Source organism: Mytilus trossulus, chromosome 8 (assembly GCF_036588685.1).
Source record: "Mytilus trossulus isolate FHL-02 chromosome 8, PNRI_Mtr1.1.1.hap1, whole genome shotgun sequence".
Classification (NCBI taxonomy): Eukaryota; Metazoa; Mollusca; class Bivalvia; order Mytilida; family Mytilidae; genus Mytilus; species Mytilus trossulus.
The window spans coordinates 17,902,208-17,920,932 of NC_086380.1; the positions used below are offsets into that span (position 1 = coordinate 17,902,208).

At 34.8% G+C, this 18,725-nt stretch overlaps 1 protein-coding gene across 1 annotated transcript; it reads right to left on the bottom strand.

Moving 5' to 3' along the window:
- Nucleotides 1–1,250: 1,250 nt before the first annotated feature.
- Nucleotides 1,251–17,619, bottom strand: LOC134680647 (uncharacterized). Its single transcript, XM_063539774.1, has 11 exons — nucleotides 17,455–17,619; nucleotides 10,655–11,316; nucleotides 8,916–9,129; nucleotides 8,409–8,471; nucleotides 7,586–7,708; nucleotides 6,113–6,183; nucleotides 4,007–4,336; nucleotides 3,550–3,600; nucleotides 2,789–3,088; nucleotides 2,082–2,115; nucleotides 1,251–1,491 (listed from the first exon to the last, which is right to left on the bottom strand). Exons 2-11 carry the CDS (start codon nucleotides 11,297–11,299, stop codon nucleotides 1,481–1,483), a joined length of 1,842 nt encoding a protein of 613 aa, XP_063395844.1. The 5' UTR covers nucleotides 11,300–11,316; nucleotides 17,455–17,619; the 3' UTR covers nucleotides 1,251–1,480.
- Nucleotides 17,620–18,725: the final 1,106 nt, after the last annotated feature.

An 18,725-nucleotide genomic window follows, 5' to 3' on the forward strand; every position in this document is an offset into this window, starting at 1 on the left:
CTTTAAATAGCTTAGAGGGCGTCATTGGACCAACGGAAAACAATGGGAAAAAGTATGGACCCTTGAAAGCAAGAATTTTAGTAAAAGTTAATGAATGTGTTTCTGTTAGGTTACTTAATATTAAACAAGATTCGTATGTTGTGTACCAGGATTTAACAATTGGACAAGTACATAAGATTGAATCTGTTTGTGATGACGCATATACGGATTTGAATAGCAAGCAATCGTTTCAACTTCCTCGGATCTGAAGGCTTTGTATGAGAAGACTTGTGAAAAGTTAGATGAACAACAAAATGATCAGTTAAAAGTACTTATAAGCAAATATGAAGGTTTGTTTGCTGAATTTGATAAGGAGTTACGCCACACTATATAATCATATAATCAATACTGGGAAAGCGCAACCAGTCAAATCACATAATAGGCGCGCTCCGGTGCATTTACAACAAGAAGTTGATAAGAGCATTGACGACATGCTATAAAAAGAAGTCATTGAACCATATAATAGTCATTGGGCATCAGGTGTTGTAATAGTGAAGAAACAGAACCGGTCTTATCGCTTCTGTGTTGATTATCGAAAATCGAACAAGGTAAGGATAAAAGATGCATATCCTCTCCCTTGTACTGACGTTTCCCTGGACAAACTTGCTGGCAGTGTCTGGTTATCAACATAAGATTTATACTGATTTTTAGGTTACTGGTAAGTGGAAATGAAACCTGATGATAGTTAAAAAACAGATTTCCCTACAAGACGAGACTTGTTTCAATTCAGAGTGATGGCATATCCAGATTTCACAACTGATTTAATTTTAGATACAAACGAAACTAATGCATCACTTGGTGCCGTTCTACCACAACTTAAATAGCAAGGATCTGAAGTTGTGATAGATTATGCTAGCCGAGCATTAAGGGAGGGTGAAAGGCGTTACTGTTTTACAAGAGAAGAACTCATAGCAGTTGTTAACTTTATAAAACATTATAAACACCATCACTACGGTAGTTAGGACAGACCATTGCTCATTTCAGTTTAAAATCCAGAGAGTCATTGAGCTCGCTAGTTAGAAGTCCTTGGTGAGTACGAAGTACAAATAGTACATCGTTCAGGTGTACAACACCGAAATGCCGATGTTCGTAGTCGTGTACCCTGTAAACAGTGTCTAAACATTGGACGTTTTTTGATTACGTAAACATTTTTGTATGTAAAGGAGATCTTTGTCATTGTTTTTTTAATTCTTGATGCAAAATGAAACAAATACTTAGAAATAATTTTATTCAGAGAACTTCAAAAATGCTTTCAACGGTAAACACTAGATACACACAAGTCAGTAACAAAACACATAAACATATGCACACTTTTCAATCTGAGTTTATATAAATCGTCTACATGTCGTTAATGTAAAGTAATATTTCTGACATTTTTTTCCAATACAGATCTTGCTTGTAACTTTATAAATAATAATTTGTACACAGAACCATGTCAGTTTTAGTTCTTATCTGAAAAAAAGAAAAGTATTAGAAACATTAGTTTATATTATTTTTGTTTCTGCATGGATACTTATTATTTATAATACTGTAAAAAAAGATTGATTTTTTTGTGTGTGTTTTGACGCTACTTTTAAGCACCGCATCTAGGCTATTTCGTGGCGGCCATTTTTTTTGCCCGGAGAAAACAACCAAGCTGTGATAGGAAAAATAACAATCCTAGTCAATTAGGATTGGAGTCGAGTCCACCTGCATGTGCGGGGTTCGAACTCACAACCCAGTGTTGACTGGGTAGTGATCACAGTAGTAACAACTTAGACACCTTGGCCACCGAGGCCCCTTGTTAAATAGGAGGAGGCTCGTTGTATAAGATGAATGATGATGTTTAAGTCAATCTGCTTTAACATTACGTGGATATTAACAATTGTTGATTAAAATACCATAACTTCTCATTGAAAAAGGTCGTAGAGGAATGTATAATTCCTATAGCTAATATCATCGTTTTTTAAAACTCTGATGGATAGTTGTCTCATTAGAAATAATACCACATCTCCTTTTTGTTACAGCATATACTTGTAATATTAGTTTTACTAGTTGTTTACCTTTAGTCTTGGAAGCTACCTCCGGAATCTTCATCTGTTATCAAAACAAAAATTAAAATTAAAATAAAGATATTTACAATCGATGCAGCCTTTCATGACTCTTCTACATTTAATATTTTTTGTTTAATAATTACTACCCTCTTCAAGAAGCTATACAATTTCGAAGTCTGACTACCTTAAATCATTTTTACAACAAAGCAAACAAATTTTCAGCATTTTTCTAAATCCAGATGAGTGATTAATCTCAATACAAAATATTGATTATAAAGGTTATGGCATTCTGGCGAATTTCAGTTCATGCTCTGTTTTCAATTTTAAATCCTGATGTTAATACCACTTCGCAAGCAAAAAAAAAATCAACAGGTATTGCAAGAAGTTTAGAATTCAACGGAATTCTGCACGGAATTAATCTAAATCTGCTTTAACAACTGAAGGATCAAATTTTCACAATAGTAAGCCGCGTATACCACCATCCCCTACGAGTTATAACTAGTTTTAAATGGTTAGTACTGTGGACTGAGTTTGAATATACCGAGTATACTTTTTTGGAGATAGGCTATTCTTAAATCCGAGGTGATGCTTACCCTGTTACTTTCATATTTTTGTGTAGGATATAAATCTGGCATCATCATCGGATCAACTATTGGATAACAAAAAGAATGTTCGTGTGTAAGAGCTGATTAAATACATTACTAATATATAATAACCTGTGGTCGTGCATCTACTTGAGGTAAAGGTAATGACATAGATCGTTTCTGTTTCAGAACTAAGCCGATCTTCTGTGGCGTTAAATATCCATCAATTTCTGATGAGTCTATTTTCATGTTGACTGCGTTTCGTCGCCATTGTCTATGGAGGGTGTTAGGTCCTGCCTCAGTCCGCTGTCGAGGGGCAGCTCTAGGTCCAGATTCACTCTGCTGTCGAGGGGCAGCTCTAGGTTTAGATTCAGATCCCATTTTACGTATAAGTTCGTGTTTATTACTAAATTCCCAAGGTGTTTCATAAAGCTGGAAAACAATGATATTTATATACAATTATTTAAAAGTGAGCAAAAATAAACCAAGTCAATAGTACTACTCGGGGAAAATATGCTTTATTCAAAAGAAAACACGGTACCAATTTTACTGCACCAAATGCGCATTTTAACAATAACGGCTCATGCTAATAAGGTACAGTTATTATTCATTCTGTTAATGGTTGATCAAGAAGGTTTAGAGAACTACAGATTGATTGATCGTTATTAGTTATATTTTCAAGGGTGAAATCTTCTTAGCATATTTAAGGACAAATAAATAAATTAGGCATGTACTGTTAAGTGCACGTGGGTCGACCGTGCAAAAAAGGAATTATAGCTCCCTCTAGAGATAAAGGGCATGCTTTATGAGGGCTAGTAGTTTTAAGTGATGGTGGAGCCCAAAAAGGAAATATTGCAAGTCAATTTTGTATTCTACAAACCGAAAAAACTTACCGGTTCTGGATCTTCAATTTTACCTCCTTTGATGTTTACAATCTCATAACCCTAAAATAAAAATTGATTTAAAAAGTAAAAAAGGCATACCAGAAAGGCGGTTTACGTTTTATAAATTAATGTATCTACTTTTGTTTTTGATTTAAAACAAATCTTAATTATAACTCTTTATGGTTGTCTAGAGATCAACTAAATTGATTCCAACGTAATGTTTTGTTGTTTGTATATTCATCCGTTTTTTTTATATTTTCGGTCATTGTTTCGTCTGTTTTACAAAAATTTTCAAAAAGTGTGAAATTTTTCAACCGTTTTAAAATTTGAAAATTATGTCGGAACTATATCATAATAAATGGGATAGCGTGGTATACTCTGCTTCTCTGTTGATTTAATAAATAAAATGTGCATGATCTATTCGAAGTCATAAGAAGTTTCTTTGGTGTTAAAATTGTGTTCTTACATCTATGTCTGATTCTGTACTCTCTATCCGCTTCTGAGATGGAAATCTGAATTCTCTACGAATTGATTTTGGATCCCGAGTCATCAATCTTGGATTTGGGCCAACTATTTCAGCACACTCCGACTTTATAAAGAAAGAAGCCCCTGGTAGGGTAGTTATTTCCCACCAATCATCAACCTGTTTGATTAGATAATAGATTTCTCCTTCCGTCATTGAGGCTGCTATTTTTTCGTCAATCATAATCACGTAATTATTCTTCGCCTTGACCTTCACGGATGGGAAGTCTGCATACAAAGTATGATGTCCGTCGTCATGGTCGTATACTCTTTCCTGATAAAAGAGATGACAAACTTACAGCAAAAATAAGTAAACCTTACTATTAGACATTTTTTTTATATTTTACGGAGGTTTGGTTTGCCACAAAACCAGGTTCAACCCACAATTGTTTTCTTTTAAAATGTCCTGTACCAAGTCAGGAATATGGCAGTTGTTATCTTATAGTTCGTTTGTGTGTGTGTTGCATTGTCGTTTGTATTTTGTTGAACTAAACCGTTTTTGTAATTTCTTTGTTATCCTCTTATATTTGATGTGTTTCCCTCGGTTTCAGTTGGTAGCCCGGATTTGTTTTTTCTAAATCGATTTATGACTACTGCGGTATACTACTGTTGCCTTTATTTACAGTGTTTTTGTTAAAATTGTACGAAACTGAATAATATATTTTGGCATCATGATAAACATTTAAATATAGGATACAACCCTGAGACTACTATCACACAGAAGTAGTGCAAACGTAGTCTCACGACAGGTGCCACATGTGGAGCAGGATCTGCTTACCCTTACAAAGCACCTGAGATCACCCCTAGTTTTTGGTGGGGTTCGTATTGTTTATTCTTTAGTTTTCTATGTTGTGTCATGTGTACTATTGTTTGTCTGTTTGTATTGTTCAAATTTAGCCAGGGCGTTGTCAGTTTATTTAAGATTTATGAGTTTGAATGTCTCTTTGATATCTTTCGTCCCTCTCTTATACAACTGAAAATTCTTAATAATGCAGCCGTTGAGAGAACTCGGACAATCAAAGTTTACCAGTAAGTAAAACAATAACCATCTCAATCAAAAGAGGGGACTTCGCATATGTTCTTTTTGACATGAAAGGTCGTACACGAATTCAATTTAAATCAAAGCACTGTGAGCGCTATGGGTAGTAAATCGGAAAAAAAAGAAGAAAAAAAAGAGTAACGATGGAAATTGTGAAAAAGTTGGAATGAGTATTTATCACCGATTGTTATATATGAATCAATGGTTTATTATAGTGAAATCTGCACATATACAATAGATACATATTATTTCTCAAGTATCAACATCTTTTTGTACTGTGCTCTTTCCACTTTCTTCCTCTACTATACCAGTTGTTTTCAGAGATTGTTTTCATGATTTTGAATAACTTCAAAATGTATATTCTTTTTTTTCATAGATTGTTTGCATGTGAGGTTGTATGTATATAGATAGAATAAGTAATTCCATTAGATAGAGATTTGTTGTGCATATATTAGTCGTATCAGCCATTAAAAGGAAAAGAATATCAACATTGAGACATGTTTATGTTATTTTTTCATAGACAAAAAACAGATTAAGATTACAGACTTCGATGGCTGAACATACTTTTTTACTGGAATACTGCGATATTTCAAGATTCTATTTTAGTTCTGAATAATAATAATTTCAATAGTAGTACAAAAAAAATTGTTAAGGGGAAACAAATATGGGTTTCATGAGTTGACGGTCAATTGGTTGGTTTGACGGTCGCAAATGAAGTTTTACTGTCGAAAGCGGAGTGGAGCCAGTAAAACGGATATTTGCGACCATCTAATCTAAAATGGATGTTTGCACATCTTTAATTACAGTACTGCTATCCCTATTGTAATGCAATACTCTTAAACTGTTCATAATAAAACATTTCAAATATCTCGTAAATGTCGACTGGATATTGCGCAAAGTTGTTGACCAGGACCCCGATCGTCAACAGTGGAATTGACGACAAACTTTAAGTATTTAAAAAAAAGTATCCTTTTGCATATCTAATTGCACTAGAATTCTCATAACCATTACCTTGAAAGTTGGGGTCAAAAATGCAGAATCTGACTGACTTTTTCCTCTTGCCCATAAAGAGTCTGTATTTACTGAAATACGAAGATTTCTTTTGTACCAGTGGTTAATATAATGTACAAAGAGATAATGTTCTATCTATGTTGTAAACCATTGATGAATAACTGACTTCCCGAATATTGATTAAGTATCATAAGTATCACCCTGAACTTTAGAGGTTATCGTTGTCGATATAAAATTTAAAATTAAACAAGTAAAAAGACTGTTCATTTTATAATGTTGTCTCTGATTTTAAAGAGAGCAAAATTGTGTTTTTCTCAGCTGTATGATGTGCTTCATAATCTAAACTTAAATAAATTTAAAAATTGAAGACCTATTGGTGAACTTCTGCTGTTGTCTGTTCTATGGTAGGGTTGTTGTCTCTTTGACACATTCCCCATTTCCATTCTCAATTTTATTAAACACACTTGGCCTAGACCAGTGATATTTCATGACGTACTTTGCTCTAAGCCAATTTTTATTTTGGACACAATAAGATAAAATTGACTTCTTCTTCAATACACTGACGGCAAATTGTACACACATTGACACATACCCTTATCTTTAATTACTATTTAAAAATTGTAATTAAATTTGACTGAAATCGAGTGATATAGTCTATTGGTAACTGAAATACTTTTATACAATGCACCATCATCAGTCTACCAAAGTGAAAGAACTTTGACCACCTTGACAACGAAGAAGAGAATATTTGGCTGGGTGAAATCAGTGTTACAAACACCGTTGATTCTTATCATCGGGCCAAGGTCAAGTGTATACTGGTTGACGGGCACAAGGACCTCGCAAGATACGTCTCGAATATAGTTATCCTATCACTCATAATAAAGAGAAATTAAGAGTACTAAAAATCTTAAATTTTTTCAAGTAATCACTGAACCATGTAATGAGGTCAATGACAATGGACTTATGTCAATTTTAGATACCTTGCAACGTCTACATGTACAAGTTCGTGAGAAAAGGTTCACCTGATCTCGACCTCATTTCATGGACATATGACAGATTGAACCTTCATAACATAAAGCATCTATATACAAAGTATGAAACGTCCAGGTCTTTTACCACCAGAAGTTTGTTTACGCCGCCGCCGCCGGATCACTATTCATATGTTGAGCTTTCTGTGACAGAGGTAGGCTTCACAATATTTTTGAGAAAGTTAGTATTACTTTTTAAAAAGATCTCCGAATCATATGTCTAGATGTACCAGTACCTAAATGATACTTGTTATTTGAAATGTACCATAAATTATATTATGATTACATTGCACACAGATGGTGCTACTAAGTACATATTTAAATCATTGATGCCTGTTCTTTGTGGTCAACGCAATGTACATTGTTGATTTTTGTTAGTTATGATACAGGCGAATAAGATTCCTATTAAAAAAGGGGGATCATTAAAGACTGAATATCAACTTACCGGTTTTGCCCGCATTGCTACCACTACTAGTATCTAAACCTTCATTTTCTTCTGTTATCACAAACAGTGGGCTCTTTAACTCGTTTATTCCAGATGGCAGTCTAATCTTCTCCATGTCACATTCTTGGGAAAAATTAAAGAGTTAATTAAAGATTAAGAGTTAAATATATAGAGACAAGAAGAAGTCAGTAACTTGAAACTTTCTTTCCGGAACGGGAATCGAATCAGGAACCACTGTGTTAGTAATCCAATGAGCTAACCACTTCATCATCACGGCTCTCTCCTGTGCAGATAAAACATTTTATGACAAGATCATACCAACAGCTTCTGGCAGATTAAACAGATAAGGACTATAGTATATCAAAGGCTTCTGAATAGATTACTCGGACTCCAGGCAGAGAAGTCTTTGGTATTACTCATCATATAACCATCATGTGATTGAACCAAGGGCGAATTATCTATGGCAGCTTTGGCACATTTTGTGTTTTCGTTATTTTTTATTGTATACTTAAAGTGACAAACGTGTTTTTATTTCTCTACTTTTCTTTGCGTTTTGCAATTTTGCAATTCGCGTTTGCGCCTTTTCCCTATATATCTACAGCACGAAATCGCAAAATTGGCCGCATTCGGCCACCATAGTAAACACCATCGTCTTATTGCATGCGATAAAAATAAGAAACTCCCATATTGAGTTAACTAGAGGCAAGAGATCAATTCAAAAACAATAATTTTTACACATTTTTGGCAAATTATACATTGTACATAAATCACTAGACGGACCACCAGTGTAATGAGTAGCTTGTCATATATTAAACATGTTTACCTTTATATTCCCGCGTACTCGACAAACCAGAAGACATGTCTTCTAACCTCTGTAGTATACATTCTGAAAAAAATAAGAAAAAGCCATCTTCGCTAGCCAAGGGTTGTGAGAGAAGGGGGCCGGATCGCAATCCTGGGCTAGCAAAGATGATGAAAAGTATGATGTTTTCTAAATAAAGAGTACAGCATACGTTAACTTATAAAAGAACTGCGTTTCTATTTCAAAATTAATTGTTTTTCGACCCAGTATAAAAAAAGAACCCGAACACTATGTGAACAGTCGATCCCATTCATAATATCTTCTTCAAAAGATTTGATTTTTTTTTTTTCAAATCACCAAATATATAAATCTATGTACATACCAGATCATATCAACTTAACTTAAACCACTAATGAAAACGCAACTGTAAGATGTGATGTAAATTAAAAAAAAAATTGCAGTTTTCTGTGTAGTTAATATTTACAAAACCGTCAATGATAAAAATCAATGGAAACATAGTGTACGAACGTGTCTGGTTTTTATTTTTGATATCAATTTCCTGCTGATGTTTTTCTAGGACTGGTAGAAGCCGTGACAAGACTCTGTCTGTAATGTCTTGAGCGTCACTCTCATCATTATTGTTTATTTCATCACATCCAAACTTCTCCTCTGACGTTGTTGTCCAGTACTGAGTTTCTCTACATTTCAGTTTAAGAGAAATGTCCGCATATAACGTTCCATCCTGGAGAAAAATAAGTATTAAAAACAAGTGTGGACAAATCAGTGTGGATATTATGTTTGGATGTTTGACAGTGTCTTATGACAAAAAAAGAGTTCTATGTTTTTCCTATATGGTGTTATGAACTGTGTTGCACGATGGCAACCAATCTGAGCATTCGGAGTGTTATTTATTTAATTTTTTTTTCATGTTCAAGACGGGCATGGAGGAAACAGTAATTGCATTAGATACTAGAATGATTATGATAGAATATGTTCTACATCTTTGATTTCGGATACATTTTGTATATGGAGAGCAACACATAATTGATCCATTTCTTCACGTGTTGTTTTTCTAAATGGGAGATGCTATCTAGATTTGAGAACATAATATAAGGAGCCTGTAATTCAGTGGTTGTCATTTGTTTATGTGTTAAATGTTTGTTTTTCGATTATTTTTTTTTAACATAAATAAGGGCATTAGTTTTCTCGTTTGAATTGTTTTACATTGTCATTTCGTGGCCTTTTATGACTGATTATACGGTATTGGCTTTGCTCATTGTTGATGGCTGTACTGTGACCTGTAGTTGTTAATTTCTGTGTCGTTTTGGTCTCCTGTGGAGAATTGTCTCCTCGGTAATCATACCACATCTTTTTATATGTATTTGCTTACTATTTGTATGGTTCTGTTCATATTACTTTGTGGTGGATCGTCAGTAAATTTGTTAAAACGTTGAATTGTTCCTCAGAATAGAATACATTTATTGTTTTTAGTAATGATAATGTGTGACATGATGCTTGGGGCTAGATGAGTTAGGAAGTAAACTTCTGTGCTGACTCTGTCAGTTCTTTGATTATATCTCCTGCAAAGCTGGTAGGAGCAAAGAAAAAAATTGACCAATATTAAAATGATTTCACCAAAAGAACCTTTGTTCAAGTAAAAATAAAACTCGAGATAAAATTTGCTTATTCGATAATGAATTTTCATTTGCGACCATTAAATCACCAATTGACGGTGGCAAATAGAGAACTGTTATTAGCCTCACATACGTTGCGCCAGGGATATATGCATACAATTACCATGAAATATACACACTATCCGTTTCTTTAAACACTTTATCACATCTATTGTTTAGACGAAATGTTAAAGAATGTGTTTGTACTTGTCGACATAGTTTGTTGTCTCTTTGACACATTCCCCATTTCCATTCTCAATTTTATAGTATGGAGTGATGTTGTTAAAGCTACTATGGAATAATTATTCCAGTAAGATGATTCAAATTAAATATCGGCACAGAGACATGTCTCAGTTGTGAATAATTTTGATAAATTTTGTATCTATCAGTCTAAACATTTATTAAGAGTGGATTAGGAAACAAGTTATTGCAACCTATATTAATCTCTTTCCCCTTTGCAGGTGCAAGTGCTTGAACGCATCTACCCCACAAACTTGAAATAAAGGATACAACAAATACAGTAAATTCTGTCTCATATATTGACTTACATCCAATCAGCCAAAAGAGATAATATGTTAATTGATCTTATCTTACTTGCAGATGAAACTCCTTCTCCATCAACTGCCAGGCGTCCTCCACCATGTCCCATTGAGGCAGCATAGTTTTTACAACTTTTATGTATTTCTCCATTATCTTCTCTTGTCCTTTACTGTACTTTCTTGAAATATTGAGGACTATTTCTTCACATTTTCTCCAAATGTCTTGGAATTTGTCCTCGGTTATTGCCATAGATGAAAACTGTTTTCGTTGCTCATACAATTGACCAATCCATTCACGTTCCGCGGAGTCTAGTTCTGCGGTCAGTAGTAGGTTGTGAAGCATTGAAACAGTCAGTTCATCTGGTTCGATTGTTTTAACGGTAAGTAAATCTGAAGTCACATTTGTCAAACTTGTGTCTTTTTTCACAGATTTGTCAACTTTAAAGAAACATGCAAGTAGTTCTCGTTGTAATTTCAGACAAGAGTTTTCAGCTTTTGACTCCGAGCATATTTTACATTTCGATTTTTGTAATTGTTGAAGGAGTTTGTCTTTGTTTTTACTGATATACTGTGAAATGTTTTCATCTGTTAGTTCGTTGTTACAATATTTATTGGCGAAGAAAGAAAGAAGAGTATCTTTACATACATCGTAAAGGAGAAACAACAACTGAAATATTCTCTCTTCCTCACTGCTTCTCATCTTAACACCGTAAACAGCTGTAATAAAAACATGCATCCAATAAGATATAAATGATAACCAAAATATAAAAAATAAAAGAAAAAAAAAAACATATTTTCTATCCAAATACTATTGTTTCCATTCTCATTGGCGATTGAGAATATCTGATACAATTCCGTAACCCACAATCGTAACGATTGATGAATACAACAAGAGTGCATACGCTGAAATGTCTTGCCTTCTTTACTAATCACTGATATCATGTTGATAGTCCTAATAATAAAGCTTTATTAAAACTGTCACATACACTTAACATTAAACAACATAACTAAACAAAGACCTATGAACCATGAAAATGAGGTCAAGGTCAGATGTACCATGCCAGGCAGACATGTACAGTTAACAATGCTTCCGTACAACAAATATAGTTGACCTATTGCTTATAGTTTAAGAAAAATAGACCAAAGCACAAAAACTTAACACAGAGAAATGAACCATGAAAATTAGTTCAAGGTCAAATAAAACATGCTAGACTGACATATAGATGATAAAATATTTCCATACACCAAATATAGTTGACCTATTTCATACAGTATTAGATAAAAAGACAAAAACTAATAAACTTAACTTTGACCACTGAACCATGAAAATGAGGTTAAGGTCAGATGACATCTGCCCGCTAGACATGTACACATTACAATCATTCTATTCATCAAATATAGTAGATCTATTGCATAAAGTATGAGAAAAACAGACCAAAATACAAAAACTGATCTATAACCACTGAACAATGAAAATGAGGTCAAGGTCAGATGAGACCTGCCAGTTGGACATGTACACCTTATAGAGCTTTCATACACCGAATATACTAGACATATTGCTTATAGTATCTGAAGCCCCTGTCCAACTAGACCACGATCGTACTACGCTCACCACGATCTAAAATAAAATCAGATCGTGGTGAGGTCGCGGTATGAGCGGCATGAAAATGTACATTTTCGTTGCTTTCACGATGCTACTACGTCCTCATTACGCTTCTACAACGATCCCGCTACGATTATATCACGTTCTCACCACGCTTATTCTGCGACCTCACTACGCTTATCAAGACCTTTCTACGCTCTTCACGTTCTCACTACGACCATACCACGATTTATGCGATTGCAACACGATCTTACCACGCTTCTAATGAGATTATAGCACGGTCGTCCCACGACCTAACTACGACCATACCACACTCATACCGCGATCTTACTACGCTCTCCATCTCTTCTAAAATTCGTCTGCTATAGCCCTCCAATCATTTTGGTCAGTTGGACATGAAATAACCTCATCTTAATATTCGTCAACTATTGCAAACCTCGGGTAAAAATTTACTTATAGAATTCCGAGCAAATCTGAAGTCATACTGCAAGGTCGAATACTTGTGACTTAAAGTGATGGAAAGTTTAAAGACCAGGCAATAGGGCTCTTCTAAATAGCGTATCCGTCTTCTTAATTATTGGACCAACTCGGATAAGAAGTTCATCGAACATCACTAGGTGCATTTTGTTGCTAACCAAGGACGATCCCAAAAGGACCTACGCCGTCTAAATGTTCTTCGAATAATCCTTCTTCTTCGCTCTCTCAATAACAACATCATGGCTTGGACGTTAAGATTTTGTATCTGAGTCAGTGGCGTAGCTGGGTCATTTTTACGTGTACGCCCGAATCTTGGCGAGGGACATGAAGGGCGCCAACCACAATGATAAAGCACCTGCTGGTAGTGGGTTCGAAAGGGACAAAGCCCCGAAAGCTATCGAGAATGAGATACCGTAATGATTCCTGTCAGTAAAAAATCATTGATAGCAACATACTTTTGAATCTAAATGGTTTATTTGTTTTGGCTAAATTTTGTAATATGCTTACTTTATATTCATCGTGTTAACCTGAAAGGCAGCCTAATGGTAATTGGTTGTAGAGAAAACAACCAAACCAATATTACTTTTAGATAAGTTTAAAGGGTGCCGTGATTGAGCATACAATCGACAAAGCACTTTTACGAAAAAAAATCTAAGAGGTGAAATATAAAAAAAATCTGGAACACATAGGATTTCTTCCCACAAAAAGTGAATCAATTGTTCGTTCCTTTAAAGGGATTTAAAAACAAATCTAAAGTTTTCTTTTGATGTTTTTTTCTTGATCTGGAATATTTCACGACAATTTATGAAGGTTTATAAATTGAGCATGTAAAACAATTAATTGCGTACAGAAGAGTCCGAGGCTATCTGTCTATCAGGAAAGAACAGAAAAAGGGACAAAAACAAATGCTTTCAAAATTTAGCATTAGACATTAGTCATAGAAAAAACTTCTAAGACATTTTCACAAAATTCGATGAAGGTTCGACAAGTAGCTAGGTTAATGTGGAGAAATAACAAAATGTAAGCCCAAACTGCAACCACTTATTAATTGAAGAAAAAAAATTTACATTTGTCCTTAAATGCGGGAAAATAAAAGATATAATTGCATTATTATATTGCTCTGAATACTCTTTTGATCATAAAGAGTTTCTGTCCAACTTTCGTTAAATTTCACAGAGAGTCATTCAAAAGATTTTATCCACATTCGGACTCTTAATTTTGACGCATATCGAATCTGAGCAGATAGTGAATTGCTTTAATATATAAGAAAAGTACGTAGAATTCATAGTAGATTCAGACTTTTACAAAAGATTCGAACAAATATATTAAATGATCTATTTGAGTCCCTTTTAATTCAAAATTACAATCCATTGAAAAAAGAAGCACACGGCTGATAAGCTTTTGACCAGTTTGTCTTATTCTATGTCGATTATTTGTTTTATTTTCTAAATTCAAGTGTACGCCCGGGCGTTTTGACGTAAACGTAGCTACGCGCATGTGAGTTATTGATTGAAGAAGCATTATTACATGTAAATGGTCTTGTGTTTCCATGGTTCAATTGAAATTGACGTTTCAAACTAAAATTGGAGAGTTTTTATACATTTATGTGACAATGACAAGAACTCGAAATAGTCGTAGTACGAACGTAGACAGGTCGTAAGAAGAGCGTGATGAGGACGGCATGAGCGTACTAGAATCGTACTATGTTCTTGAACAGCATGGTGTAAACGTGGTATGGTCGTAGTGGGAGCATAGTTGGGTCGCGGTGAGAACGTAATGATCATAGAGATGTCGTGATAACGGCGTTTGAGATCGTAGCGTAGTCTCCCCGAATAGAATTACGCTCTCGCTACGATGGTACACCGACCTTTGCGATCTTACCACGACCTTCCTGTGCTCTCACTACGCTTCTACTACGACCTGATTTCGTCACGACCGCACCACGCTTGTTTTGAACATGTTCAAAGTTGGCCACGCTCATCACGATCTCCAAGACCTTACCACGACCGTATTACGACCTCACTGCGATCTACACGATCGCACTACGCTCGTCAAAATTTGCATTTTTTTCACAGATCGTAGTGCGATCGTGGCCTAGTGGGACTGGGGTATGAGATATGGACTTGACCACCAAAACTTAACCTTGTTCACTGATCCATGAAATGAGGTCGAGGTCAAGTGAAAACTGTCGATGGGCATCAGGACCTTGCAAGGTACGCACGTACCAAATATAGTTCTCCTATTACTTAAAGTAAGAGAGAATTTAACATTACAAAAAACAAACTTTTTTTCAAGTGGTCACTGAACCATGAAAATGAGTTCAAGGACATTGGACATGTGACTGACGTAAACTTCGTAATATAAGGCATCTATATACAAAGTATGAAGCATCCAGGTCTTCCACCCTTTAAAATATAAAGCCTTTAAGAAGTAAGCTAACACCACCGCCGCCGTCGCCGCCGGATCACTATCCCTATGTCGAGCTTTCTGCAACAAAAGTTGTAGGCTCGACAATAAAATGGGCGTAAAGATATCAAGGGAGCAATCAAAAAAAATATGTATATATTTTGGGACAAAAAAGGGGTCTTACTAGAACTACTCCTTTGTTTCGAACCCATTATTTGACTTCTATGGTTAATTTTACAATTCCTGTTTTAGGCCAAAATCGGCCCTAACCTGACCTTCTCTAAACTTTAATAAATTTGCTTCTCAAGGAATTAAAAATGTTAAAAAAAAAATATATATAGAATTCCACGCCAATATTGTACACTGCGTTTATAAATACCACTGAAAATGTGTTAAAAAAGACCCAAACCACTACTAAAAATTATGTAATGCCTGACATGATTGAGAGTTGTTTGTATTAAAAGCCATTTGCAGCACACCTGCATGGCTATACCATGGAGGCCAGTTTTTGGCGGAGGAAGACGACGCTCGACAGGAGACTGGAAATCCTATTCAATCAAAATCGAATTCTAACATTAACTTGCTTCGAGGAAAGTTCGAGCTTTTAACCTCATTGATGTTGGGCTAGTGATGGATAACGTATTTAGAACGCTTGCATGGTCACTGAGATGCCCCTATAATCTTGATAATTTCGTGCATTGAGGAGTCGAGTAAACAATTATCTTAGCAATGTTTATGCCGAAACTATGACGAAATTTCTATTGATAGCCACGGTGGGTTAATTGGATAGATTGATTGATTGTTGGTTGCTTTCTTCCTTTATATTATAAAACAGTGGCAAATATTTCAGGAATATATTGGGAAATAAATCAGCATTCATTGTGAGAAAAACTAGAGGCTCTAAAGAGCCTGTGTCGCTCACCTTGGTCTATGTGCATATTAAACAAAGGACACAAATGGATTCATGACAAAATTGTATTTTGGTGATGGTGATGTGTTTGAAGTTCTTACTTTACTGAACGTTCTTGCTTCTTACAATTATATCTATAATGAACCTTGCCCATTAGTAACAGAGAAAAATATTTGGTAAAAATTTACATAAATTTACCGAATTAATGAAAATTGTTAAAAATTGACTATAAAGGGCAATAACTCCTTAAGGTCATGCTGACTTATTTGTAGATCTTACTTTGCTGAACATTATTGCTGTTTACAGTTTATCTCTATCTATAATAGTATTCAAGATAATAACCAAAAACGGCAAAATTTCTTTAAAAATTACCAACTGGAGGGCAGCAAGCCAACAACCGATTGTCAAATTCATCTGAAAATTTCAGGGCAGATAGATATTGACCTGATAAACATTTTTATCCCATGTCAAATTTCCTCAAAATGCTTTGGTTTTTGAGTTATAAGCCAAAAACTGCATTTTACCCCTATGTTCTATTTTTAGCCGTGGCGGCCATCTTGGTTGGTTGACCGGGTCACGCCACACATTTTTTAAACTAGATACCCCAAAGATGATTGTGGCCAAGTTTGGATTAATTTGGCTCAGTAGTTTCAGAGAAGATTTTTGTAAAAGATTACTTAGATTTATGAAAAATGGTTAAAAATTGACTATAAAGGGCAATAACTCCTAAAGGGGTCAACTGACCATTTCGGTCATGTTGACTTATTTGTAAATCTAACTTTGCTGAACATTATTACTGTTTACATTTTATCTCTATCTATAATAATATTCAAGATAATAACCAAAAACAGCAAAATTTCCTCAAAATTACCAATTCAGGGGCAGCAACCAAACAACAGGTTAACCGATTCATCTGACAATTTCAGGGCAGATAGATCTTGACCTGATAAACAATTTTACCCCATGTCAGATTTCCTCTAAATGCTTTGGTTTTTGAGTTATAAGCCAAAAACTGCATTTTACCCCTATGTTCTATTTTTAGCCGTGGCGGCCATCTTGGTTGGATGACCGGGTCACGCCACACATTTTTTAAACTAGATACCCCAATGATGATTGTGGCCAAGTTTGGTTTGATTTGGCCCAGTAGTTTCAGAGGAGAAGATTTTTGTAAAAGCTAACGCCGGACGACGGACGACGGACGCCGGACGCCGGACGACGGACGACGGACGCCGGACGCCGGACGCCAAGTGATGAGAAAAGCTCACTTGGCCCTTTGGGCCAGGTGAGCTAAAAATACACACACCTCATTATATGCACCGCAAATGAGGACATATGAAATGTCAAATTACATATAAGAGTTGTGTGAGTTGTGTGTTCTAAAATCAAACAGACTTTTTAATGAAATACAAATTATGGCATACTCATGATACTGCATTATATCATCTGACTTAAAGCATACCTTATCACCTCCGTTAGTGAGTAGAGTCTTTCTCCTGTTCTATTGATAAACGGCGGAATACTGGTATACTTATTTCTCTTCTTAGGCTCCTGTCTTGCTATATAAACTGATTTGTTTACATCCAAAAAAACAACAACATTTGAAATCAGAGTGTAAATGAGTAGATCTCATCATGGGGTCACATTAACAATCATAGGTAATATGGTAATTCTGCCGGTTCATTTCATATTGAAAAGCTAAACAATTCATCATAAATTATAAATTTATAAGTATGAACATACCGATTATTAATATTCTTATTGTTTTCATTATAGTCTGCATTCAGTCAGATGGTATAATGCACTTTGCCATACTTTATATTTGATCTAAAATTGAATTTAAAACTATGTTTCATTTTTGAACACACAACTCATTTATGTATTATGACATGACATATGTTCTAGATCTTGTCTTCCTGATAACTTTATATGCATATCATAATTTAAGTTTATGTCAAATATAGAAGACATTACAATTTGTGTATTTTTGATTGTAGATCTTGTTCTCTCACCATTTTGAAGATGGATTTTGATGGTAAAAGTGTCTCTGTATTTTTGACAGTTTCGTGATGATAGCAAAAACCACATTATGGTTACATTTGACACTTAAATGCAATAACTACCACAAGAAGTCCTTTAACGAATCAGTTTACTTTATTATACATGTTTTGCCGATCAGTTAACTTTATTATACATGTTTTGCCGATCAGTTTTCTTTATTATACGTGTTTTGCCGATCAGTTTACTTTATTATACGTGTTTTGCCGATCAGTTAACTTTATTATACGTGTTTTGCCGATCAGTTTTCTTTATTATACATGTTTTGCCGATCAGTTAACTTTATTATACGTGTTTTGCCGATCAGTTTACTTTATTATACATGTTTTGCCGATCAGTTTTCTTTATTATACGTGTTTTGCCGATCAGTTTACTTTATTATACATGTTTTGCCGATCAGTTAACTTAATTATACGTGTTTTGTCGATCAGTTTACTTTATTATACGGTTTTTGCCGATCAGTTTACTTTATTATACGTGTTTTGCCGATCAGTTTACTTTATTATACGTGTTTTGCCGATCAGTTTACTTTATTATACATGTTTTGCCGATCAGATTTCTTTATTATACGTGTTTTGCCGTTCAGTTTACTTTATTATACGTGTTTTGCCGATCAGTTTACTTTATTATACGTGTTTTGCCGATCAGTTAACTTTATTATACGTGTTTTGTCGA

Bases quoted from the DNA above. Each gene is read 5' to 3' on its own strand.
- LOC134680647 (XM_063539774.1), bottom strand. From the start codon at position 11,299: ATGAGAAGCAGTGAGGAAGAGAGAATATTTCAGTTGTTGTTTCTCCTT. The intron at 7,709-8,408 runs GTAAACATGTTT...ATTTTTCCCAAG, and splicing joins GAGTACGCGGGAATATAAAG to AATGTGACATGGAGAAGATT. The intron at 4,337-6,112 runs GTAATGGTTATG...CTCTTTTATCAG, and splicing joins TTTTGACCCCAACTTTCAAG to GAAAGAGTATACGACCATGA.